Here is a 26,345-nt window from a genome sequence, read left to right as displayed (position 1 = left end):
TCGGCGGTGAGGAGACCACGCCGGGAAGCTCGGGGCGAGCGGCCTGGCGCAGCGGCGGCAGATCAGGCGCCAGGATTCCCCGGCCACCTGAGCGCCAAAGCCGGGCGGGCGGCCCCGGAGGTGAGTGCGGGGATGCGGGCTGTGTGCGGGTGCCGCGCCGGGCCCTTGCGGTCGGAGCGACCCGTGGCCGGGTTCCTCACGCGCGCCCGAGGCTGCCAAGCCCCGCCCTCCGCGCGGCTGCTCCGGGTCCCCAGCCCCGCGCAGAGGCGGCGCAGCCCCGGGGGTCGTGGCCGGGGGCGCTGGGGCCGGGGAAGGCTCTCTCTGGTGAAAGGTGGGGACAGAGTTGGAGCCCAGGCTGCTACAGCCTGGGGCCCGAGGAGCCCGAGCCGAGGCAGGCCCCGGCGGGGCTGGGCACGAGCATCTCCATCCTCAGTTCTCTGGACTTGCTGCTACGTCGCGGCGCGGCAGGGCCCGGACTTTCAGGCCGCAGCTGCTGACCGCGCTCTCCCTGTCACCTCCCCTAACCTGGTGCGGCGCGCTTGGCGACTCCTCCCTGCCCATGCGCTGTCTCCCATCTCATCTCTGCTCTGGGCACCCATTGCGTCTTGCCTGGCGACTGTCACATGTTGGACTGTTCTGGCCTTCCTGAGCTGCTGTTTTGGGACATCAGATTCAAGTCGTTTGAGGAGAAGCGAGTATGACTTGACAAGGTGTGATGTGGAGACCCTGGCCTGTCGCCCATCTCTACCTAATGGAAGGCCCTCTAGGGGGGTGTTAAGAGGGGTTCTCAGGCAGAATTTATACCAAATTTGTGTGAAATTGTCTGTAAAGTTTTCCTTGTTTTTTATTATTTACTCTAAAGGAGAATTGTTGCCACATTTCCTAAAGATAAAAAATCACACTGCTCTGGTGGGCCTGTCCCCTCCTCACTGCGGTTAATTATCATTTGGAACATCAGGATGTGTTTGAAGATGGCAGTACTCCCAGACCCTGATAATTAATTGATTTCATGCAGTGGTGGCAGCAGCATCTATTTCTCCATCGTGTTTGGCTTCTGCTTTTCTTTAACTTTGTTTAGTATCTTCTTTCCACGTCTGTTATACTCAGAAGCTCTCTGGGGCTGTTAAAGTGCTGCAGTTTATTACAGAGAAAGGAAACCAAGGAATAGATCGCTGAAGTGGGTTTGGCTCTCCCCATTCCCTGGAATTGGGTTGTCCTGAGGCGACAGTGTAAGTTACAATTCAAACATTTCAGAAATGTTATCCTTTACCAACTGATACAAATAACATCCCCTGGCCACCCTGTACTAGCAGTTCTCCTGCTTGGCTGTATATTATAATAATGTGGGGACCTTTTTTAAAAAAGCTGTTTCTTGGGCCTGCTCCCACAGATTCTGATTTAATTGGTTGGATGGGGCCCAGGCATTGCTGTTTTTAAAAGCTTCCATGATGATCATTAATGCACATGCAAGGTTGAGTATAACAACCTATCAATGTTCCCGATTTTTGTTTTATTAGAGCACTTAGTACTATGTGACTTATGTAACTGGTTTGATTACTTCACCTGCCATTTAATCTCCATGAATGCATGGGACCTGCTTTGGAAGAAGGAAAAGGGAAGGTTTGGTTAAGTCAGCACTTTGGGCATGTGAGGTTGGGGGACATGAAAGAGAAATGGCATCTGTAGAAACAGGTCCTGCAGACTACTGTCCCTGCTTCATCTTTGTTCAAGGATTGACCTTATTTTGTTGATCCATTATTTTCATAGCCTTGGATGGGTCTCCAGTTCTTTTTTCTATATATATTGCCCTGTTAGGTTTCAAGGTCTTAACTTAGCACTCCATGAAATACAGCTGCTCTTTAGAAAGTTTGAAATAATAACATTTAAGTTTAGATATATTCCATGTAAATCTGTACTTTTGTCTACTATTTAGGGGAACATATGTACTGAATTAAAAATCCAGGTACTTCCTCTGACTCGTACAATACATTTATGTGGATAACAGGTCAGAGTGTTCAGGATAGGGACTGTCCCAGACACTGGACAGTTTGTGTGTGGTTGATATATTGTCTTTGTGAAATGGTTGTCGGAGAACATTAGCTCCTCAGAGGATGAGATTGCTGTCTAATTCTTTGTTTAGTGCAGAACTCAGGTTTCATTTGTGTTTCTGACAATTGTAATTCCAAGTGATATAAGCAACCACTTTGTAATTCTCTGTGATATGGGAGGAGGAAGTCACATACCTAATGGCATTCTGGGGTTATTGCCACAGGCTTAATGAAGTTAGATTGGCCAGTACATGTCTTGGGCTTGGTGGTAGGCTTAATCAAAATTTGGCAGAACAGTTCTAACAAATAGTGGGCCCCACATTGCAAGACAGACCATACCTTTAACTTTTTTGTTTGTCCTTTGCCCATAAAAATAAAGCATGAATAAGTGATGGTCTGACTCTTTACAAACAATTTGAAAACAAGACTGCTCAAATTCCTTGAATCATAACTTTTAGATGTATAGAGATGCCTTTGTTTTCCTCTTGTTTCCATAGTGGAAAATAAGATCATTGAACTACATGATTATGATAGTCTTTAAGGAAAATAACAATTGGAGCTTTTATCTTTATATATGTACACACATTTTTTTTTGAGACAGGGGTCTTGTCATATTGCCCAGGATGGTCTTGAACTCTTTTTTTAAAAAAAAATTTTATTTTTTTATTTTTATTGCTTTTGCTTTTTTTTTTTTATTAATAATGTACTGGTATTATGGAACTCTTGAGCTCAAGTGATCTTCATGTCTCAGCCTCTGGAGTAACTGGGACTACATTCATGTGCCACTGTGCCCAGCTTGGTTTAAATTTCTTCCAGTTATATTGCTGTTTATAAAGTTTTGACTTTCAGCTAAGGTCCGAGAGTGATTTACCAGGTTGGAGTTAATGTATTTACATAGCCAGATTCTGTTTTTTATTAGTAGGAAAAGGACATGTTCCTATCCCCTCCTATGTTATACTTGTATGTATAACTCTCTGTCTATAAAATTGTTCTTTTAATTTCTAATTTTTTTACTTCATTTCCAATATCTTTAACTTTTGTATCATGTGCATATTTCTATTTCAGCAGAAATGGTATAAAAATGAAAAAACATTAATGTGTGCTTCAAATGTGGCAAGAAAAGAATAAGGGCCAGTAGTCTCAATTACCTGAGTTCAGGATTTCATGCTGGAAGGAAATTTAGCTGTAAACTCTACTTGCTTAGTTCCAGTAAACATCTTTTCCTGGGACATTTCTAAAAAAGGTAAATTACATTGAATTTATATATATGTTTTTTGGTTGATCTGAGGAACTTTTTTCTAGAGTCATTCCCATCTAGCACTATTGTTCTTGTTTCTAAGGCTATTTGAGATACCAAATGATATTTTCTTGCTCCCTTTGCAAATAGCTTTCTTGTTATAATGTCTAGGTTTTATATTTATAGGAAAATACCATAAATCTGTTACAGGTTTCTTCTTTTCATTTAGAAATCTTTCATTTTAAATAGAATTATTTCCCCAAACATGATTTAATACCTTGTTTCTCCTTATGTCTCATCTTTAATTTTTACTTTTAGGAATCAGCTTTATTTTTTATATCTGTGATTTTTATTTCCGGGAGAAAAATGAGGGCATATAGATAAAGGAGAAAACAAAACTGCCCAGAAGTGACAACTATTAACATTTTAGTAGATATCTTTTCAAAGAGAGGTTTATCTAGTGTGCCTCAGGCAACATCTACTTAGGTGTACAAATGGGTCTCTCAAATATCAGTGCTCTACTTATAGTATAAAGTCAGGTCTTTTCCTGGCATGGCCTTCCATAATTATTGCCAGTAGGACTCTGTAGCTATGAGGGGCTACTTGGATTGCTGCCTGTAACTTTGTAGTTTAGCTTTGGAGTCTGCTGCCTTTGCTATCCTTGTGCACTGCTGCTGTGCTGCTAACTGGCTCTGAGCCACACTGACGTCCTTTAAATGGCTGGTATCCGTACAGCCCACGGACCATGCCTGCCATAGTGTAGCTAAATTCCTGTGGACTACCATCTTTGGTCTTCTCCCTCTCTGGCCATCAGGGAAATCCATGATTTTTACATCCATCTCTTTGAGAAGGGTTTATATAGCAGAACAGCTGGGGCCTTGGTGAAATAGTTATTCTCTGTTTTACAGCCATTTCCTTTCCAGAATTTTCAGGCACTTTGGGGTGGGTGAGTGCCTGGGTATTGGAGAGACGTGGTGTTGGGGGGACATGAGATGGTTTAGCACAGTCTTTCACAGTGCCTAGCATCCCTGTGGAGGTAGCTAGGAGTGGCAGATTTATTCCTTTTTCAGAAGGGAGTGACATCTTTTCCGACATGAGTATAAGCTTTTCAAGGGGAATTTCTGGCACTTAGTACAGTCTGTGGTACAGAGTAAGCCTCCATAATCATTTTTTGCATGGGTTGTTGAATCAAGGTATACCATGTAAAGAACTAAGTACTGTGAGTGAATCAGAAAAGTATGATACTTTATCATTAAGTTGCTTTTTCTCTGGTATATGGTTTCTGTTGTTTAAAATATAGTCATAATTAGTATAGTCTAGTTGGAGACATAAAAACACATGTGAATAGACATCATCTGAGAAGTGAAAATGATAAATGCTATGGGATGCTCTCAGGATGGAGAGCATGTTGGGATAGCTCAGCCTTCTTTCCTTTATGAAGCTGCTTTCGGGAACGGTTGGTGTGGTCATTGTGGTATGGGAATGGTTCAGATAGGTTAAGCAGAGGGGAGAGAGAATGGGGGCTTGCCAAGTCCAACACAAAGCTGAGGGGAGTGTGGCTGCAGCTGACCTCTTCTGACGTACTCTGCACCTTGATTACATACCCTTTTCCACCTTTACCTCTATACCCTACCCTCCATGGAAAGCCTGTCTGGGGACAAAATATTAGGACCTTCTCTGTTAACCTATATCAAAATAGCAACTGGAGAGAGCATTTTGAATTCATTACATGAGAGAAGAGCTAGGAGTGGCTGCCTCTGAAGTACTCTGCTTCTAGCAGGCGTGATAAAGGATTTGTGGGTCTTGTCACCCACTCCTTAAGCTTAACTTTCCCCCTTCACATCTTCAGGGCAGGTATCCTCCCTATGCCTTGTTACTCCGATGAGGGAACATCAGGACCACATATGTGGTGGGGAGAGCTGGAAACTCAAAGAGTGTTTCCTGTCTCTTGCCATACAGAGAGGGGTGGCACTCCTTGTGTTTTAGAATGTCGGGATGGTTTGCACAATATCTCAGAGCTCTTCATAAAAACACAAAGTTTCCTCCTAATATTCTTTAAATATAATTAATATAGTAATGTTACATAACTTAAACTATAAGGAAAGGGAAGTGATTTTATTTACTGAGAACTCTGTAGAAATTTGTTACTTTTATTTTGTAATTTTTGAGCTTAAAGACATTCTCCTTTGCTGTCTTAAATGTTAAAACCTAAATAGACAATAGGGGAAATATTACTGTATTTGCACAGAAGCCTGGCATTGGGAAAGGACACTTTGAGGAGATTGTCTGGAAATGGAATCGACATTACTATGCTCTGGCTCCTTGCTTTCTCCTCATGACTTTGGGCTTAGATAAAGTTAAGGAAGAGGAAATGTGTTTTTCCTCTTACCTCACCCTAGGCTATTGCAGTTGGTGATGTTCTTCTCTCATTTTCCCTCTTTGAAGGAGTTCTTTGAAGAAAAATGTGCTTCTTGAACCAATTGCAGTTTGTCCTCTACATAAAGAACTCTTAAGGCTACTAGTGGGATAGAAGCAAATTAAACTGAAAGCTCATCTGCAGCTCAGAAAAACAAAGACATGGAGTTTTGAGGAGTGAAGGTAGCATGGTGTCGGCCATGGGTGATCAAGACACAGCCAGACAATGTGGACCAATTTCTTCAAACTACGGCTTTTCTGCTGTCTGCTTGCAGTGTTGATGGTGGTGGTGCTGGTCATCAATGTTACTCAGGTAGAGGTGAGTACCCAGTATACTCCTTCATAACTAAGGAGCCAAATCTGGGGATTTGGGGCTAACTAGCTTGAGAAATTGTTGGTTATCAGGAAGCTTATCCTGGTTACAGTTGTGGTTTTCATGTATTCAGTAAGTATTTGAGTGCCTGCAGTGTCATATACTGTGCTAGAAATCGAGGGTATAGTGGTGAAGAAGACAGATATTTCTTTACTTATGGAGCTTGCATTCTAAATGTGCATGGGAGAAAATAAGTAATAATCATAATCATATAATAATAAAGATAATTAGAGATTGTGAAAAGTGTTATACAGAAAGGAAAAAATGTTACACAGAAAGGAAAAAATGTTACATAGTCTAGGGAAGCTTTAGAGTGATAAAAAAATGTCTCTTCAAGGAGGGGACCTTTTAGTTGACTCCTGGCAAAAGCTAAAGGAGCATTTCGAGGGAAGGAGTTGATGAGACTGTTTTGAAGATTAATGGATGGCATTCAAGGGCAGGAACTGTGTCATATTGAACCCCTCACAAGTGCCTGCCACTAACAAGGTACTTAGTAGTACCCTCTTTACCCCCCTGCATGAACTCATATATCACCAAAATTTGTGGAGTAATTTTTATATAAAAGGATGCTGTCTGTTTTGTTTTGTTGGCTTGTGGTACTTCTCAGGTTACAAGTCCAACTTAACTATGGCATTTCTTTTCTTACTGGGTTTTATTGGCACAAGACATTTAAAGCTAAGCCATAGGTTTTTTAAAAAAAAATTTCCTGCTGGAACTCACTTTGTGGTTTTTAGCAGAATACCTAATCTCGCTGGGAAATGGGCACACTAAGGTCCTACAGATTTTCTTCTGTGAGCCAAATTAGCAAACTTTGTTAGTTACTTTAAGAAATGTGAAGTGATTCTGTTAAAGATTTCTTGTTAGAAATGGGCTTAGGGCATAAACACTAGTTATTTATTCTTCCTTTTCTTGCATGTCTTGCTAGATAAGGCAGTTCCGATTCCACACTGACAGTGCCTTCTACCTGGAAGCTGTATTGAAATTCTTTTTTTTAAGTTTTTATTTTTGGTCTCAAAAATAATATTTTTTTAAACACATAAAATGTGCCATCTAGCACCAATGTCTGTAAATAGTCATAATTCCATCCAGTTACTACTTTTTGGAACTGTTATGACTAAAGTCCCTGACAGATTAGTCTATGTGAACAGATAATTAATATATCATAATGGCATAAAGTGGAGATGACACAGAATAAGAATTCATTTAATAAATGTGTATAGAACCACATTTGTTGTTATTCAAAAAACCTTTCACTGTTTCATGTAAACAAGTTAACTTAATACTAGTGTTTTTTAGCCAGATTTTTCTGGAAAATATACATGAGGAAAAGGGCATGAGCCACACAAGTGCATAAGTCTGAAACTGGTCTTTCTATTCTCACTCCATTCTCAAATGAGAAAAATTTTGTGGAGATACCTTTTGTTCCTTCAGTCTCCTGATTTGTTTTCTTGGCAACTACAACATAATTTACTATTTAAATCACATAGATATGTACGATGTAGGAAAAGAGTAAAACTTTGGCCAATGTAAGTATACAAGACAATATTCTCAGCTCTTTTTTAAAGTAAAAGAACATTTAAGTATTAGATATGTTTTAAAGAATGAAGTGGAAGATACATAGGATAGAAGCTATTGCATAATTATGTACAAAATGAGAACCTCCTTTTTAAAAATTTTTTGTGGTAAAATATACATAACATGGAGTTTTCCATTTTAATCTTTTTTGAGCATCCAATTCAGTAGCATTAAGCACATTCACATTGTTGTGCAACCACCACCACCATCTATCTCCAGAACTGTTTTGTGTTCCCAAAGTGAGACTCTGTATCCATTAAACCATAATTACCCATTCCTCCCTCCCCTCTGCCCCTGGCATCCACTATTTTGTTTCTGTCTCTATGAACTTGATGACTCTAAGTACCTCATATAATTAGAATAGTATGCTTTTGGTGACTGGCATATTTCTGTTAACACAATGTCCTCAAGGTTCATCTGTGTTGTAGCATGTATCAGAATTTCTTTCCTTTTTAAGGCTGAGTGATCCTCTGTCCACACACATACATGCATAAGAATATTATTCAGGCTTAAAAAGGAAGGAAATTCTTTTTTTTTTTTTTTTTTTTGAGACAGAGTCTCACTCTGTTGCCCGGGCTAGAGTGCCGTGGCGTCAGCCTAGCTCACAGCAGCCTCAAACTTCTGGGCTCAAGCAATCCTTCTGCCTCAGCCTCCTGAGTAGCTGGACTACAGGCATGCACCACCATACCCAGCTAATTTTTTCTATATATTTTTAGTTGTTCGGCTAATTTCTTTCTATTTTTAGTAGAGATGGGGTCTCACTCTTGCTCAGGCTGGTCTCAAACTCCTGATCTTGAGCGATCCTCCCGGCTCGGCCTCCAAGAGTGCTGGGATTGTAGGTGTGAGCCACTGTGCCAGGCCAGAAAATTCTGCTATATGCTATAGCATGTATATACGTACCACATTTTGTTTATTCATTCATCTATTGATGGACATTTGGGTTGTTTCCACCTTTTGGCTATTGTGAATAGTGCTGCTATGAAAATGTGTGTACATATATTTCTTCAAGACTTTGCTTTCAATTCTTCTGAATATGCATCCACAAATGGAATTGGTTTATTGTGTTGTAATTTTAATTTTTTGAGGAACCACATTATTGTTTTCCATAGCAGCTGCACCGCTTTTCATTCTCATCAACAGTGTACAAGTGTTCCAATTCCTCTGCATCCTCACCAATACTTATTTTCTGTTTTTTTGATGACAGCCTTCCTTATGGGTGTGAGATAGTATCTCATTGTCTTGATTTGCAGTTGTGTTTTTTTATCCATCTGTCAATCTATACTTTTTAAGTGGGACATTTAGACTGTTTACATTTAATGTTAATATTGATAAGTGAGATACTGTTCTAGTCATCATGGTGATTGTTGCCTAGTTGCTTTGTTTTCTGCCTGTGTTACTGTTTTATAAGAGCTGTAAGTTTTTACTTTGAAGTATTTCTACTCTGGTGAGTATTGACCATTCTTTTCAGTGTTCAGAGCACTTCTGAGCATTTCTTGTAGGTCAGCTCTAATGGTGACAAATTCCTTAGTGTTTGCTTGTCTGGGAAAGACTTTATTTCTCTTTCATTTATGAAACCTAGTTTTGCAGGATACAGAATTCTTGGCTTCTGTTCTATTTAAGACATTATTCTATTTAAGAAGACTAAAGAACCCAATCCCTTCTGGCTTCTATGGTTTCTGGTGAGAAGTCTGCTGTTAGTCTGATGGGTTTTCTTTTGTAAGTTACTTGGTGCAGTCTTCTTACATCTTGTAGGATTTTCTCCTTCACTTTGACTTTGCCCAGACTGATGATTATGTGCCTTGGTGATGTCCTATTTGAAATGCATCTTCCAGGAGTCCGATGACCTGCTTGTGTCTGGATGTCTAAATCTCTGACAAGACCAGGGGAGTTTTCTTCCATTATTCTCTCAAATAGTTTTTCCATGGTTTTTACTTTTTCTTCTCCCTCAGGGGTGCCTAAGATTCTTACATTTATGTGTTTTACATAATCCCATATTTCTCAGAGACTTTGTTCATTTCTCTTGATTCTTTTTCCTTTATTGTTGACTGACTGGTTTAATTTGACAGCCTTGTAATCAAGCTCTGAAATTCCTTCTTCTGCTTGGTCTAGTCTGTTGTTAACACTTTCCACTGTATTTTGGAATTCCCCAAATGACTCTTTTATTTCCAGAAGTTCTGTTATTTTTTTTAAGTATCTGTCTCTTTAGTGAATTTTTCATTCATGTCCTGAGTTATTTTTTTTGTTTCTTTGTGTTGGTTTTCAGCTTTCCCATGGATCCCATTGAACTTAACTTGTGATCCATATTTTGAATTCCATATCTGACATTTCAAAAATTTCCTTTTGATTGGAGTCCATTGCTGGAGAACTAGTGTGATCCTTTGGGAGTGTTAAAACAGCCTGTTTTTTCATATTGCAAGAGCTCTTATGCTGATTCCTTCTCATCTAGAACCTCTTCCCTCGGTGCAAAACAGTTTTGTGGCTCACCTGTTCTCCTCTGTTGGGAACTCTGCTGCTCAGTGTAGAGAGGGAGAGGTACACTGCCTTCAGCTTGTGTAGGTAGGTGCCTACTGTGGTGTTGCTGGCAGTTCAGGTCGATTGGACCTCAGACTCTTGGGAGAGTGTTCCGGTGCCAGTGGTGGTGGGCTAGGTTAGGTAATCTGTAGTTCCCAGGTCCCTGGATGGCATGCTGAGTCCTGGGGGGACCAGACCAATACCAGGCTGGCAAACTTGCCCTTAAGCTTCCCTGAGTTCAGGCACTGGCTGTTGATAGTGAGGGGCACGAATGCTTTGAAGAATGATTAGGCAGGAGAAGGATGGATGCACTGTGAGCCTGAGACAGGAGGGGGGGGCCCTCTTGATGAGATTAGCAGAGGTCGGCAGCCATGGGGCACACAAGCTGCTCACATCTCTCTCTTGGCAGTAAAAGTGGTCTCTGTCATTTGGGGGCCCAAAAGAGCCCAAATTCCCAGCTCCCACCCTGGCGCAGCTGCAGCACAGGTGGTATAGAGGCAGCTCAGGGCTGTGTGCAGGCCTACCAGGCTAGCTATAGGCTGTGGCTGAAATGCTCTGGAGGGGGAGGTATAGTTGTGTCAGGGACTTGCCTCCAGCAAGGGTAGGCTCCTCCCAGAAGAGACAGACAGCTTGGGGAGAGTACTGCTAGCCCTGCCCTCCCTCAGTGGAGATGGTAGTTTTTGTCCTTGGGGTGCACAAAAGCATTTGCTGAAGCTTTTTAGAGGGATAGGAGTGAACAACCCCAAGCTCCATGGAAGCCTGGGTGTCATAGGCACTCTGTCAGAGGTGGGGCAGCTGCTCCCAAGTTCCCTGGCTTAATCGTCTCCTGTGGAACCCTCATCATTCCCAAGTGGAAACAGCAGTAGTGGGCAGGGGAGGGGAAGAAGAAGAGAAGTAGAAGGCCTCAAATGGTGGGGAGCTGGTCCCCTGGTCCCCTTTGTCCTAAGGGGCCCTCTGGTATACTTTATTCTCCTCTTGGCTGGAAGCAGCCTGCCCAAGCTCCAGGAGACCCCGAGTTCCCCTGGGACCCACCAGTTCCCCAAGGCTGCGTCAGTCCGAGTAGGTGCTGGGGAGCATTGGCTGTGGATCCAGCAATGTAGAGACCTAGGGGCTGATATTCCTAGGTTGGGACAGCTGCAGAAACATGGCCTGTCTGTGCAGGGAGGGAAATGAGCCAACCCCTCTGTGGAGAACCTGAGCAGAGTACTATTGGGGATGTACCCCCTCTGCAAGCCTAGCACTGGCTGTCCCATAGCACACCTGTGCCTAGAGTTTATACTTGGGAGCAGAGGCAGCTACATCCACAACACTGGGTGTTTGGAAGAGGGGAAATTCCCGTCTCCACATCCCTTCCCGGGCTCTGATGCTGCTTCTGTTCTGGGCTGGGTCACTCTCCTACCCTATGTACTCCTCTCTGCACTCACATCTTCACTGGGAGGGGTGCAGACAACTTTGGATCATGAGCCAGGGGCTCTCAAGTGCAGGCATTCCACCTTCTTCTGTCCCAAAAAGCATTTACAACATTTCTCAGTCCTTGGGGCAGCCCAGAAATATTGCTGGTTTTCTCTGTCTCCCTGTTTCTTTGTGGTTGTCATAGTCCAAGTGGGTGCTGGGGAATGTTCATGTGGGATCCAATGACAGTGAGACTGAGGGGCTGTGACTTCCCTGGTAGGGTAGAGGCACCTGGGATGTGTGCAGGCGCTATTGCACTCAAGTCTTAGCTTGGGTCTGTGATGGAGGGAAGCGGCCCTATGTGGGCTTGCTACCCAGTACTCTGTTCCCAAGATGCTCTCAGTTTGCCAGTAGCAGCAGTGCCTAGATCTGTCAGGGTGGAAGGGCTCCCTGACAGATCGGAAGCTGTAGACTGCCATAGGTGTTGGAAGAGGAAAAGTAAATACTTCCACCTACCCTTTCTGCTGGACTCCAAATCCCTCAGAGGTCAGTCTGTGCCAAAATCTTGCTCCTACTTGTTCTGTTCTACAACTTCTTCCCATGGGATCTCCAGTAAGGGTAAGTTCTGATAGCTTTCCCTCAATATTTCACCTGGACTCTGCTTTTTCTTTCTTTTTTTTTTTTTTTTTGAGACAATCTCACTCTGTTGCCTGGGCTAGAGTGATTGCCATGGCGTCAGCCTAGTTCACAGCAACCTCAAACTCTTGGGCTCAAGCGATCCTACTGTCTCAGCCTCCCGAGTAGCTGGGACTACAGGCATGAGCCACCATGCCCAGCTAATTTTTTCTATATATATTTTTAGTTGGCCAGATAATTTCTTTCTATTTTTAGTAGAGACGGGGGTCTCACTATTGCTCAGGCTGGTCTCGAACTCCTGACCTCGAGCGATCCGCCCACCTCGGCCTCCCAGAGTGTTAGGATTACAGACGTGAGCCACCGCGCCCGGCCTGGACTCTGCTTTTTCACCTGAAAATTTTTTCTTTTTTTTGAGATGATCTGGTGACCAATGTTGCTAGTCTGCCATTTTGCCCCCTTGCCTAGGATCTCTCTCTCTCTCTCTCTCTCTCTCTCTCTCTCTCTCTCTCTCTCTCTCTCAGAGATAAATCTTTACTTCCTTATTTCGCGAATGAAGCTGGCTGAGTAGATTGCTTTTTGATGATTAGTCAAAGATAACAAAGCCTATATCTTCATCCAATTCCTCCAACTCTTCCTTTGCATCAGTTTTGTCTGGGGCTGTGGCAGCAGCAGGAGCAGCAGAGGTGGTAGTGGCTAAGGGGGCAGCAGCCACACATGCAGATGGGTCAGCCAACAAGGCCTTGATCTTTTCAGCAAGTAGGAAAATGTAATCACTCTCCCTAGACAAAGCCAGACCCGCTTGTACCCATTGACGATCAAATGGGGTACCGCACAACAGTTGGGTAACCAATCTATAAACATACAATGACAACGTTGCATGTACCCTCTAGGACTGGGGTCCCCAACACCCAAGCTGTGGACTGATATCTGTATGGGCCACACTGCAGGAGGTGAGCGGCAGGTGAGCAAGCAAAGCTTCATTTGTATTTACAGCTTTTGTATTTACAGCGTTCTCTGTTGCTGGCATCACCACATAAGCTCCACCTCCTGTCAGATCAGTGGCGGCATTAGACTCATAGGAGTGTGAACTCTACTGTAAACTGCACATGCAAGGGATCTAGGTTGTACACTCCTTATGAAAATCTAATGCCTGATGATCTGAGGTGGAGCTGAGGAGGTGATGGTAGTGCCAGGGAGCTGCTGCAAATACAGATTATCATCAGTAGAGAGATTTTACTGTGGAATAAATGTAATGCACTTGAGTCATTCCCGAAACCATCCCCTCATCCCCTAGTCTGTGGAAAAATTGTCTTCCATGAAACCAGTCCCTGATGCCAAAATGTTTGGGGACCACTGCTCTAGGAATTGAAAATGCATAGTTTTCTCCATATTGTCAAGCACTGTGGGGTTGTATTAAGTATGAAATGTCCAATTTCCTTAAGTACTAAGTTTGACAGTTGATATCTCTGACATTTCACTTTGACACTTCTTTTTGTTTTTGTTGTATTTATTTATTTTAGCATATTATGGGGGTACAAAAGTTTAGGTTACATATATTGCCCTTGGCCCCCCCCATCAGAGCTTCAAGCGTGTCCATCCCCTAGACGGTGCGCATTGCACTCATTATGTATGTATATGCCCATCCCCTCCCCCTGAACATCTGCCTGACACCCAATTAATGTTATTCCTAAATGTGCTCTTAGGTGATGACTTTGACACTTCTTGTTTTATTTTTATTGTGAAGGTACATCCTCAGTCTTTCAAACACATGCTTTGGCTTGTGATTATCTTGCAAGTTTTTTTTAAGAGCAATTTTTGTAAAACCATGAATAAGTCAAAAACTCTGTGTTATTTTCCAATATGAGTTCCATCATGGAACCAATGCAGTGCAAACAGCTCAAAATATCAATGAAGTGTTTGGGAAGGATGTAGCTAATGAACACACAGTACTTTGATGGTTTGAGAAGTTCCGTTCTGATAATTTTAATCTTGAAAATGAGCTATGTGGGTGACTTGAGACCAAGTTGGATAATGATGAGCTAAAAGCTGTAATGGAAGCGAATCCATCTCAACCTGTGTATGAATTAGCAGCAATGTTTGATGTTACTGTTCCAACAATATTGGACCATTTGAAACAAATCTGCAAGGTAAAGAAACTGATGGGTTCTGTATGAATTAAGTGAGCATCAGAAGAGAAATCTTCTCGAAGGTTGCCTTTCTTTGTTGTCACAACACAAAGGCAAACCATTTCTACACTGTATTGTAATGTATGATGCAAAATGGATTCTTTTTGACAATCACAAGCATTTGGCACAATGGTTGGATAAAGATAAAGGCAGAAACACAATCCAAAACCAAATATTCATTAAAAAAAAGCTAATGATGTCTGTTTGGTGGTCCAGCGCTGGTATTATCCACTACAGCTTCATGAAACCTGGCCAGTCAATTATAGCAGATGTCTGCTGCAACCACTTGGACGAAATGATGAGGATGCTTGTGATTAAGCAGCTGAGATTGGTCAATGGAGACAGGCCAATCTTCTTGCAAGAGAACGCTCAACCATGTGACACACAAACAACACTGCTCAAACTACAGAAGCTGGACTTGGAATCTCTCTATCATCCACTGTATTCAGCAGACCTTGCACCAACTAACTACCATTTCATCCAGGCTTTGGACCATTTCTTGCAAGGAAAAATATTCAATTCTCCACAATCTGTTGAAAACGCCTTTCTCAATTTCGTGGCCACTCTCTCTCCATGCTTCTTTGCTGCTGGCATAAACAAACTACCGTTAAGATGGCAAAATTGTGGATAGTTTAGGTGCATACTTGGATTAATTGTACTGCTTCTTGTTTGAGATATAATAAACTACACTCTTGATTTGAAATTGGACATTTCATACTTAATCACCTAATATAATGAAATAATTATACAACTCACCATAGGTTGGGGACCCCTGGTTAAGCAACCCAGTCTATGGTATTTTTTTTTTTTTTTTTTTTTTGAGACAGAGTCTCACTTTGTTGCCCAGGCTAGAGTGAGTGCCGTGGCATCAGCCTAGCTCACAGCAACCTCAAACTCCTGGGCTTAAGCGATCCTACTGCCTCAGCCTCCCGAGTAGCTGGGACTACAGGCATGCGCCACCATGCCCGGCTAATTTTTTCTATATATATTTTTAGTTGGCCAAATAATTTATTTCTATTTTCAGTAGAGACGGGGTCTCGCTCAGGCTGGTCTCGAACTCCTGACCTCAAGCGGTCCACCCGCCTCGGCCTCCCAGAGGGCTAGGATTACAGGCGTGAGCCACCGTGCCCGGCCTATGGTATTTTGTTATGGCAGCTTGAGCTGACTAATATAGAGGTCTTCTCAGGCCCCAGATCAGTGATGTCACGTGAAGCAGTGGCACCAGAACAAATGGCAGCTGGCACCTTGTTGGCCAGCAGCATGTCCCAGATCCAGTGAGGTCCTCCTTAGTGAACACAAAGTCCGCATTGCCCCAGATATGAGGCAACAGTTTCTCCAAAGCCAGGTTATTTTCCAGATGGCCTTGAATGGCCTTGAGCATCATGGTGTTCTTGCCCATTAGCACAGTTTCCTGAGGAGGGACGTGCAAATCTGCTGTGTCTGCTTGGAGCCCCCATTGTCTGCTTCCATAGTGTGGCATTTTGGACAGTCACCCAAAAGGTGAATTATCTTAAGGAAGTGGTTGGACTTTTAGGTTGCCCTGTCTTCTCTGGGCATGGTGGTTCGTGAGAGATTGCCTTACAGGGTTTAAAGATGATGTCACCATCACAGGGATGCTTGGCAGTAGCTTGGCCATTACTTTTTCAAGTACTTCGTTTTTTTATTCCCATCTTCCTTTTCCCAGTACTCAAATTACATTCATATTAGGCCTCTTGAAATTATTCAGTGCTTCTTGATGCTCTGTCTCTTTTTCATTGCCTGCCTGCCTGCTTCCTCTCTCTTTTGGATAGTTTTATTGTTTCTTCAAGTTCACTACTTTTTATTTTGAAATGTCTAATCTGGTATTAATTCTACCTAATGTATTTTTCATCTCAAAGGATTTATTTCTCCTTTTTTTGTATCTTCTATATCTCAATCTTTCCTATTGCTTTTTGAACACATAGAATATAGGCATAATAACTATTATAATGTCTTCATCTGCTAATTCTAATGTCTTTGCCAGTTCTGGGTCACTTTCACTTGATTGATTTTTCACCTTTTTACAGGTTATATTTTCCTGCTTCTTTGCAATTTTTTTATAGTATTTTTTTTATTTCAGCTTATTATAGGGGTACAAAAGTTCAGGTTATATATATTGCCCATGCCCCCCCATCCCCCCGAGTCTGAGCTTCAAACGTGTCCACTCCCCAGACAGTGCAAATTGCACTCATCATGTAGGTATACACCCGTCCCCTCCCCCTAGTCCCCACCTGTGTCTGATACCCAATTGCTCTTATTCCCAAATGTGCACTTAGGTGATGATCAGGGAAACCAATTTGCTGGTGAGTACATGTGGTGCTTATTTTTCCATTCTTGGGATATTTCATTTAATACAATTGGTTCCAACTCTCTCCAGGAGAACAAAAGAGATTCCATATCCCCGTTATTTCTTATAGCTGAGTAATACTCCATGGTATACATATACCACATTTTACTAATCCATTCATTAATTGATGGGCATTTGGGTTGTTTCCACATCTTTGCAATTGTGAATTGTGCTGCTGTAAATATTTGGGTGCAGGTGTCGTTTTTATGCAATGAGTTTTGTTCTTCTGGGTAGATGCCCAATAATGGGATTGCTGGATCGAATGGTAGGTCTACTTGAATCTGTTTAAGGTATTTCCATATTGCTTTCCACAGGGGTTGCATTTTGATTGGATTCCAGACTTTGGTAGGTGATGGATATTTTTTGTATTATTATAAGTACTCTTTTTTTTTTTGAGACAGAGTCTCACCCTTTTGCCCTGGCTAGAGTGCCATGGCGTCAGCCTAGCTCACAGCAACCTCAAACTCCTGGGCTTAAGCAATCCTTCTGCCTCAGCCTCCTGAGTAGCTGGGACTACAGGCATGCGCCACCATGCCCGGCTAATTTTTTCTATATATATTTTTAGTTGTCCAAATAATTTCTTTCTATTTTTAGTAGAGACAGGGTCTTGCTCTTGCTCAGGTTGGTCTTGAACCCCTGAACTCAAACAATCCACCCGCCTCGGCCTCCCAAGTGTTAGGATTACAGGCGTGAGCCACTGCACCGGCCATGTAAACATTCTTAAACTGTGTTCTGGGATGCAGCTTGATCCTTTTGGGTCTTGATTTTAGGATTTTTTAGTTGGGACCAGATTAGTGTTTTGGGTTAATCGTTTTCCACTGTAAGAGTTAAGACTTAGTGTTTTACCCAATAGCCTGTGAATGCTGAGCTTTTCCGGTCTGGCTGGTAGAAGATATTATTCCTAGTTTTATGTAAACTCGGGTTACTGTTCTTTCCTCAGCCTCCAGAAGTCGCCTTACACATGTGTGTTCATCACTACTTTGTTGACTACTCAAGTGGGACTCTCTGTAGATCTCCTGAGTTCTCTGTGAAGTTGTCACTTTGTCCTGCGAATTCTAATTAAGACTCTCAGCCCCATCTCCTCACCTTTGGTAGTTTGCCAGGCTCCACAGGAGCTCGTCTCCCTGTGCTGCAGCCTGGAAACTCTCTTAAGGCAGTGAGCAAAGGGCAATCAGAAGGATCATTTTACTTATTGTCTCTCAGGCATCACTGTTTTTTCATGTCTGATGTCCAATTTTTTTGTTTTTTTTTTTTAAGTTGTTTCAGGTGGGAGGGCAAATCTGGTCACTGTTTCTCTATCTTGGGTGGGAGTAGAAGTCTGAGGGACTTGAATTTGAGGGGAAAAAGATAACAGAAAAGCTGGGGAGGAGGAGGAGAGGATGAGATCTAGAGCACAGGTGGAGCATATAACTTTATGTAGGACAAAGGACACAAGTATATTGTGAGTATTCTTGTTATTTTATTATTAAGTATGTAGGAGGAGCCATGTTCCTTTCTCTGATGGAAGAAGGAAAGATGTCATGATGGTTGACAATGCAGATACATTTGCTGCTGGAGGGTGGGACGTTGAGGGAGTTTCTGGCTGTGAAGGAGGTATACAGTAGGAGGGTGGAGCCCACAAGGTTTGTGTACAGGGGCCTGAAAGAATGGGGTTGGGAGATGGAGCTGACTCTGCAGGACTACAGAGGAGCAACATATTTCAAGAACTTAAGTGTGTATGGCGCTCGCCTGCATTGGTTTTGTGAGTGTGTGTGTTTATTTTACCACATCCAACAGACTGAGTGTAAGAATAGAGAAAAAAGATAGTGTGTAGGTCTTGGATAGATGAGGAGGAAGGTAAAGGTAGAAAGAGACCTGAGAGGGTAGGCCAAAGTCCCACATCATTAATATTACCATAATCAGGAAGGAATGTTAGAAAATTCCTCTTTAGTTCTACTTTAATTCTCTGAAACTTCTGGGCCAAGTGCCAGTTAAAAGCTCTAATTATCTGAATGAACACAACACTTTTCCACTCATTGGAGAAGGGAGGTGACAATAATAAATAATGTAAGACAGTTTTGATGTTGAAGATAGTAAGTGGATCTTTTAATGGAATGGGGTGTAAAGCATTTTTCCTTGTCTAAAGAGGTCATCTTGTCCAGGATGAGAATATTGTCATGAATTTTAAACTGTTCAGTTTATTACTGTGATGATCATTGATAAATAGGATTTGGTGTGATAGGGAAAAGGCTCTGAAACTTGGCAGACTCCCATTCCTTAATCCCTTTTCCATCCTTTGCTTCTGACCTTGGCTATACTCTTTTTATGGTCAGAGTATCTGATCATTTTCTAGAAAAACATAGGTTCAATTTTAGTTAAAAATACCACATAGTCTGGGCACGGTGGCTCACGCCTGTAATCCTAGCACTCTGGGAGGCTGAGGCGGGCAGATTGCTTGAGGTCAGGAGTTCAAGACCAGCCTGAGCAAGAGCGAGACCCTGTCTCTACTTAAAAAAAAATAGAAAGAAATGACTGGACCCCTAAAAATATATACAGAAAAAAATTAGCCAGGCATGGTGGCACATGCCTGTAGTCCCAGCTACTCGAGAGGTTGAGGCAAAAGGATCCCTTGAGCCCAGGAGTTTGAGGTTGCTGTGAGCTAGGCTGACACCATGGCACTCTAGCCCGGGCAACAGAGTGAGATTCTGTCTCAAAAAAAAAAAACAAAAAAACCACTACATAATATGAGAAGGAGGTGTATGTTGCAATATCCAGCAAAAGATTGTAGAGAGAACTACTGTCTTTCATTTCTCTGATAAGATCTCATTGGGCATGGCCTATATTTTTTCTTTTGCCTTATTCATTGATATTTTAGATATGTATTATAATACCTGTATATATACCTGTATAATTAGGGCTTTGGGCTGCAAGCAGAGACACCTGATTCAAATTGACTGTAATATTAAGGAATATTACTCATTTGAATAGAAGTAAGTTGGGCATAGTTCTGTTGGGGATCAGGCTTTGTTTCTCTGTAAGCCTCTTAGCTGTGCCTTTGTTGTGTGTTTGCCTTCCTCTGTGGCATCCTCCTTCGTGGTTGGATTGTGGTTGCCAGAGCATTGGGGTGGTTGCTTCCTTGTACATGTCCAGCTGAAGAGGCAGTTGTTCCCTTGAAATCCTCTCAAGAGATTACTTGCATATTTTCATCTGCAAGTAAAATTCAAATAGCTGTTACCAGGGGATTAGTGGTGTCTGGATTTGGCTGCATGTATTAAGCATAAGTCTCCAGCAACCTCTTCTGGTTCTCATGGTCCTGAATTGGGTCACATACCCATTCCTGAACCAGTCATTTACTTGGGATTATTCCTCCGGCAGTCAGGCCCACACCTGAGCTGACAGGTTGGCACACACATTGCTGTTTTTCAGTAGGTCAGGAGTGAAATGGATGTGGGACAGGCAACTGTGATGTTCACTCTAGCTCACAGCTTACAATGGCTTGAGGAGTGGATCATCTGTTTGGTATTTTCTCTTGGCTTTAAATCTAAAAAGATGGCAGACCTGAAGTTGCCCATGTGGACAGAATGGGATTGAGTTGCCATTTAGGAAAATAAACCAAATTGGCTTTTTGCATTTTTTTCATTTGCAAGTAAAATTCAGGTGGCTTACCACCATGTGTCTGGTGGTTTCTGGATTGGGTTATGTGGGTCAATCTGCTGGCCTTAGATAGTTGGTGTGGTGACTATGGAACAAGAGTGAAAGTGGGAGAGGAAGAGAGGAAAAGGGTAGGAAGAAGGTGAAGTTTGTTGTGAGCATATGGTGCATGATTCTCTCTTTAATGGTGTGTTATAGCCTCACAACAACTAGAAGGGAGAGGGCGGCTGGAACATTTCTGGAAAGGTAATCAGTTAGGTAAGGAAAATTTTTCAAATTCAGTTTTGTGTTCCCTCATGCCATGTTTTTCATGAGCATGTTTTTAATGAGTACTGCCATGCACTCCTTTAAGATGAAGGCTCCTAAATGAGATCCTTTGAAATAAGAATGTGTGCACGTAAGTGTAAAATGAGAGGAGAAAAATACATGATCTAAAAAGAGCATTAAAAATTCTTCTTGTATTTTGGGACCCATATAAAGTGCCACTAATGATGCTGGAAGTGCTCCCAAGAAGCAGAGAAAAGCTATGACATTACAAGAAAAAGTTGATTTGCTTGATATGTACTGTAGATTGAGGTCTGCAGCTATGGTTGCCTGTTATTTAAGATAAATAAATCCAATGTAAGGACCATTGTAAAAAAAGGAAAAGGAATTCATGAAGCCACCACTGCAGCTATTCCAGCAGGCTTGAAAACCTTGCACTTTTTGTGAAATACCTTTTATCTCATATTGAAATGCAGCTTTTATGTGGGTGTGGGATTGCTAAAAGAAAGGCATACCTATAGACTCTAATATGATTTGAGAAAAAGCTAAGTCATTATATGACAACTTAAAGCAAAAGGAAGGTGAAGGATCTAAAGCTGGAGAATTTAATGGCAGCAAAGAATGGTTTGATAATTTTAGAAAGAGGCTTGCCTTAAAAAATGTCAAGATGATAGTAGAAGCGGCTTCTGCCGACCACAAGGCAGCAGACAGGTCCCCAGATGCCATTAAGAAAATCATTAAGGAGAAAGGATATCTGCCTGAACAGGTTTTTAATGTAGATAAAAGTACCCTATTCTGGAAAAATATGCCACACAGGCCATTTATTAGGAAGGAAGAGAAATGAGCACTGGAGTTTAAGGCAGAAAGGGATAAGCTAACTACTGTTTTGTGCAAATTCAGTTGGGTTTATGATCAGGACTGCTGTATCTATAAAACTGCTAACCCCTAGCCTTGAAGGGAAAAGATAAACAACAGCTGCTAGTCTTTTGGTTGTACAACAAGAAGGCTTGGACAATGAGAACCTTTTTCTGGATTGGTTCTATGATTCCTTGTCCCTGAAGTCGGGAAGTACCTTGCCAGTAAGGCACTACCTTTAAAAATTTTTTTGATATTGGACAATTCCCCAGCCACCCAGAGCCCCATGAGTTCAACACTGAAGGCATTGAAGTGGTCTGCTTGCCCCCAGACACAACATCTCTCATTCAGCCTCTAGATCAGTGGGTCATTACGCATGGTACTCTATGGAAAGGACTGTCAGTGCTGTGAAAGGGAACTCCAATAGAACATCATGAAAGTCTGGAAGGATTACACCATTGAAGATGCCATCATTGTTATAGAAAAAGCTGTGAAAGCTGTCAAGCCTGAAACAATGAATTCCTGCTGGAGAAAACCATGTCCAGATGTTGTGTATTACTTCACGGGATTTACACAATGTCAGTCAAGGAAATCCATGAAAGAGATTGTGGATGTGGCAAAAAAAGATGGTGGGGTGAAGGGTTTCAAGATATCGGTCTTAGAGAAATTCAAGAGTTTTTTTGTTTGTTTGTTTTGTTTTTTGCTTTTTGTTTTTTGAGACTGAGTTTCACTCTATTGCCCAGGCTGGAGTGCCGTGGCATCAGCCTAGCTCACAGCAACCTCAGATTCCTGGGCTCAAGCAGTCCTCCTGCTTCAGCCTCCTGAGTAGCTGGGACTGCAGGTACACACCACTACACTCGGCTAATTATTTATTTTTTTCTATTTTTAGTCACCCAGCTAATTTTTTCTATTTTTAGTAGAGAACGGGATCTTGCTTTTGCTCAGTCTTTTCTCGAACTCCTGACCTCAAGCGATCTTCCCTCCCCAGCCTCTCAGAGTGCTAGGATTACAGGCGTGAGCCACCGTGTCCACCCACAAATTCAAGAGTTAATAGACATTACACCAGAGGAATTAACAGAAGATGACTTTGGAGATGAGTACTTCTGAACCAGTATCCAATGATGAAGAAGAAGATGTAGAAATAGTAGTGCCAGAAAACAAATTGTCATTAGACAGTTTAGCAGAAGGGTTATGATTATTTCAGAACTGCTTTTGACTTCTTTTATGACATGGACCCTTCTATGATGGGCACTGAAACTAAAGGAAACAATGGAAGAAAAACTGGTACCATATAGAAACATTTTTAGAGAAATGAATAAGCAAAAAAGTCAGACAGAAATTATAATGTATTTCTACAAAGTTATGCTGTGTATGCCTGCTTCTCCTGCCTCGCCATCCACATCCTACACCTCTTCCTCCTCTGCCGCCCCAAGACAGCCAGACCAACTCCTCCCCTTCCTCCTCTGCCTCAGCCTGCTCAACATGAAGATGATGAGGATGAATACCTTTATGATGATCTATTTCCACTTAATGAATAGTAAATATATTTTTTCTTTCTTATGATTTTCTCTTTTTTTTGACCCAGAGTCTCACTCTGTCACCTGGGCTAGAGTGCTGTGGCATCATCCTCACTCACAACAACTTCAAACTCCTGGGTTCAAGCGATCCTCCTGCCTCAGCCTCCCGAGTAGCTAGGACTACAGGCACATGCCATGACATTTGGCTAGTTTTTTCTATTTTTTAATTACCTAGCTAATTTTTTCTATTTTTAGTAGAGACAGGGTCTTGCTCTTGCTGAAGCCGGTCTCGAACTCTTGACCTCAAGCAATCCTCCTGCCTCAGCCTCCCAGAGTGTTAGGATTACAGGCGTGAGCCTTCACGCCCAGCCTCTTATGATTTTCTTAATAATGTTTTTTTCTCTAGCTTGCTTTATTATAAGAATGCAGTGTATAATACATGTAACATACAAAAATATGTGTCGGCCGGGCGCGGTGGCTCACGCCTGTAATCCTAGCCCTCTGGGAGGCCGAGGCGGGTGGATCGCTTGAGGTCAGGAGTTCGAGACCAGCCTGAGCGAGACCCCACCTCTACTGAAAATAGAAAGAAATTATCTGGACAACTAAAAATATATATAGAAAAAAAATTAGCCGGGCATGGTGGCGCATGCCTGTAGTCCCAGCTACTCGGGAGGCTGAGGCAGTAGGATCGCTTAAGCCCAGGAGTTTGAGGCTGCTGTGAGCTAGGCTGATGCCACGGCACTCACTCTAGTCTGGGCAACAAAGTGAGACTCTGTCTCAAAAAAAAAAAAATATGTGTCAGTGGATTGTTTATATTATCAGTAAGGCTTCCAGTCAACAGTAGGCTATTAGTAGTTATGTTTTTGGGGAGTAAAAGTTATATATGGAGTTTTGACTGTGCAGGGGTCAATACCCCTAACTCCTGTGTTGTTCAAGGGTCAAATGTAGTTGGATTAATACCTACTGTGGTTATTACTGTTTTCTATTTATTGCCCTTGTTCTTTGTTCCTATTTTTGTCTTCTCTTTTTCTGCCTTTTGTGTGGTGTTGTTTGTTTTTGTTTTTGTTTTTTTGAGATGGGATCTCTCTCCATTGCCCAGGCTGGAGTGCAGTGATCACAGCTCACTGCAACCTCCAACTTCTGGGCTTAAGCAATCCTCTTGGTTCAGTCTCCCAAGTAGCTAGGACCACAGGCATGTGCCACTGTGCCTGGCTAATTTTTTTAATTTTCATTTTTGTAGAAACAGGGTCTTGCTATGTTGCCCAGCCTGGCTCTCGAATTTCTGGCCTCAAGTGATCCTCCTACCTTGGCCTCCCAAAGTGCTGGGATTACAGGCATGAGCCACCATGCCCGGCCATTTTATGGTTTTAATTGTACATTTTATATAATTCTATTTTCTTTCTTAGCATATCAATTACACTTAAAAAAATTTGTTTTTTAGTGGTTGCCACAGAGTTTGCAATATACATTTATAATTAATCCATGTCTACTTTCAAATGATACTATATCGCTTCATGGGTAGTGCAAGTACCTCATAATAACAAAATATTCCTAATTCCTCCCTTCTGTCACTTCTGTATTGCTGTTATCTATTTCACTTATATGTAAGCATACATATAAACATATATTTATGTATACGTACATAATCAAATACATTGTTGCTATTATTCTGAATAAACTGTTACCTGTTAAATCAACTAAGAATAAGAAGAATAAAACTTTTTATTTTACCTTCACTTATTCCTTCTCTGATGTTCTTCTTTATGTAGATTTGAGTTTCTGACTTATATCTTTTTCCTTCTTCCTGAAGAACTTTTAACATTTCTTAAAAGGCAGGCTACTGGCAACAACTTAACTCAATTTTTGTTTGTCTGAGAATCTTTGTTTCTCCTTCACTTTTGAAGGATAATTTTGCAGGTTACAGAATTAGAGTTCTAGGTTGATTTTTTTTTTTCTATCAACACTTAATTTTACTCCACTTTCTTCTTGTTTGCATGGTTTTTGAGGAGAAGTCAGGTGTAATTCTTATTCTTGCTCCTCTAAGTAAGGTTTTTTTTTCCTTTGTCTTCTTTTAAGATTTTTTCTTTATCTTTGATTTTCTACAGTTTGAATATGATAGGCCTAGGTATAGTTTTTGGGGGCACTTATCCTGCTTGCTCTTCCCTTAGCTTTTTGGATATGTAGTTTGGTGTCTCACATTAACTTGAGGAATTCTCAGTCATTATTGCTTCCAATATTTCTTCTGTTCCTTTTTTTCCTTCTTCAGGTATGTTCATTATGTGCAAGTTACACATTTTGTAGTTGTACCACTGCTTGTGGGTGTTCTGTCTTTTAGTCTTTTGTCTCTTTGCTTTTCTGTTTTGGAAACTTCTATTAGAATGTCCTCAAGCTCAGAGACTCTTTCCTCTGCTATGTCCAGGCTACTAATGAGCCCATCAGAAGCATTTTTCATTTCTCTTACAGTATGTTTGATCTGTAACATTTTGTTTTGATTCTTTCTTAGGATTTCCATCTCTTTGTTTTACAAGGCCCATCTATTCTTGTTTGTTGTCTACTTTTTCCATTAAGAGCCATTAGCATATTAATTATAGTTGTTTTAAATTCACAGTCTGATAATTCTAACATTCCTTCTATATGTGAGTCTGGTTCTGATGCTTGCTCTGTGTCTTCAAACTGTGGTTTTTGCTTTTTAGTATGTATTGTGATTTTTTTGTTGTTGAAAGCTGGACCTGCTGTGTACTGGATGAAAGGAACTCAGGTAAAGATAGACTTTTAATGGTGTGGTAGCAATGTGTGGGGGAGGGGAAGCATTCTATCATCCTATCATTAGGCCTCAGTCTTTAGTGAGCCTGTGCCCCTTGGATGTGAACTTCACCAGTACTTTTTGCTTTTTCTTCCTCTTGGACCAGATAGCTAGAGTGGGACTTCTCTCAGGTTGGTTAGGCTCTGATAAAACCTCAATAGGCTAGGTTCTGGTAAAATAGTTTCTCTTGAGGACAGGTTTTGTTAAGAACACAATGCTCTGGTATATTTCAAAATGGTTCCTTTTCCCTTTCTCTTGCCAGAAGCCCAATGGGATTTTTCCTTGATATTCACTGTGAGAAACCGACAGAACTTCTGGAGGTTAAACTCAATAAGTGTGGGGACCTCTCTGTGAATTTATTTCTCTCTCTCTCTTTTTTTTTGGAGACAGGGGCTTACTTTGTTGCCCAGGCTAGAGTGCAGGGGCACAATCATAACTTACTGCAGCCTCAAACTCCTGGACTCAGATGATCCTGCCACAGCAGCAACCCAAGTAGCTGGGACTATGGGCGAGTGCCACCATGCCTGGCTAATTTTTT

The 26,345-nt window shown here is 41.8% G+C and overlaps 1 protein-coding gene across 3 annotated transcripts in view; it reads left to right on the top strand.

The window, feature by feature from the left end:
- NXPE3 (neurexophilin and PC-esterase domain family member 3) overlaps positions 1 to 26,345 on the top strand; it is a 50,218-nt gene continuing 23,873 nt past the window's right edge. For all 3 annotated transcript variants that reach the window (XM_045540372.1, XM_045540373.1, XM_045540371.1), the window contains exons 1-2: positions 1 to 120; positions 5,731 to 6,019. In XM_045540372.1, the coding sequence (XP_045396328.1) occupies positions 5,927 to 6,019 (93 nt within the window). In that variant the 5' untranslated portion in view covers positions 1 to 120; positions 5,731 to 5,926. The remainder of the gene's footprint in view (positions 121 to 5,730; positions 6,020 to 26,345) is intronic.

This window comes from Lemur catta, chromosome 1, assembly GCF_020740605.2.
Source record: "Lemur catta isolate mLemCat1 chromosome 1, mLemCat1.pri, whole genome shotgun sequence".
NCBI lineage: Eukaryota > Metazoa > Chordata > Mammalia > Primates > Lemuridae > Lemur > Lemur catta.
Note: the sequence above shows the minus strand (reverse complement) of the source record. Positions and strands in the feature narration are given on the sequence as shown.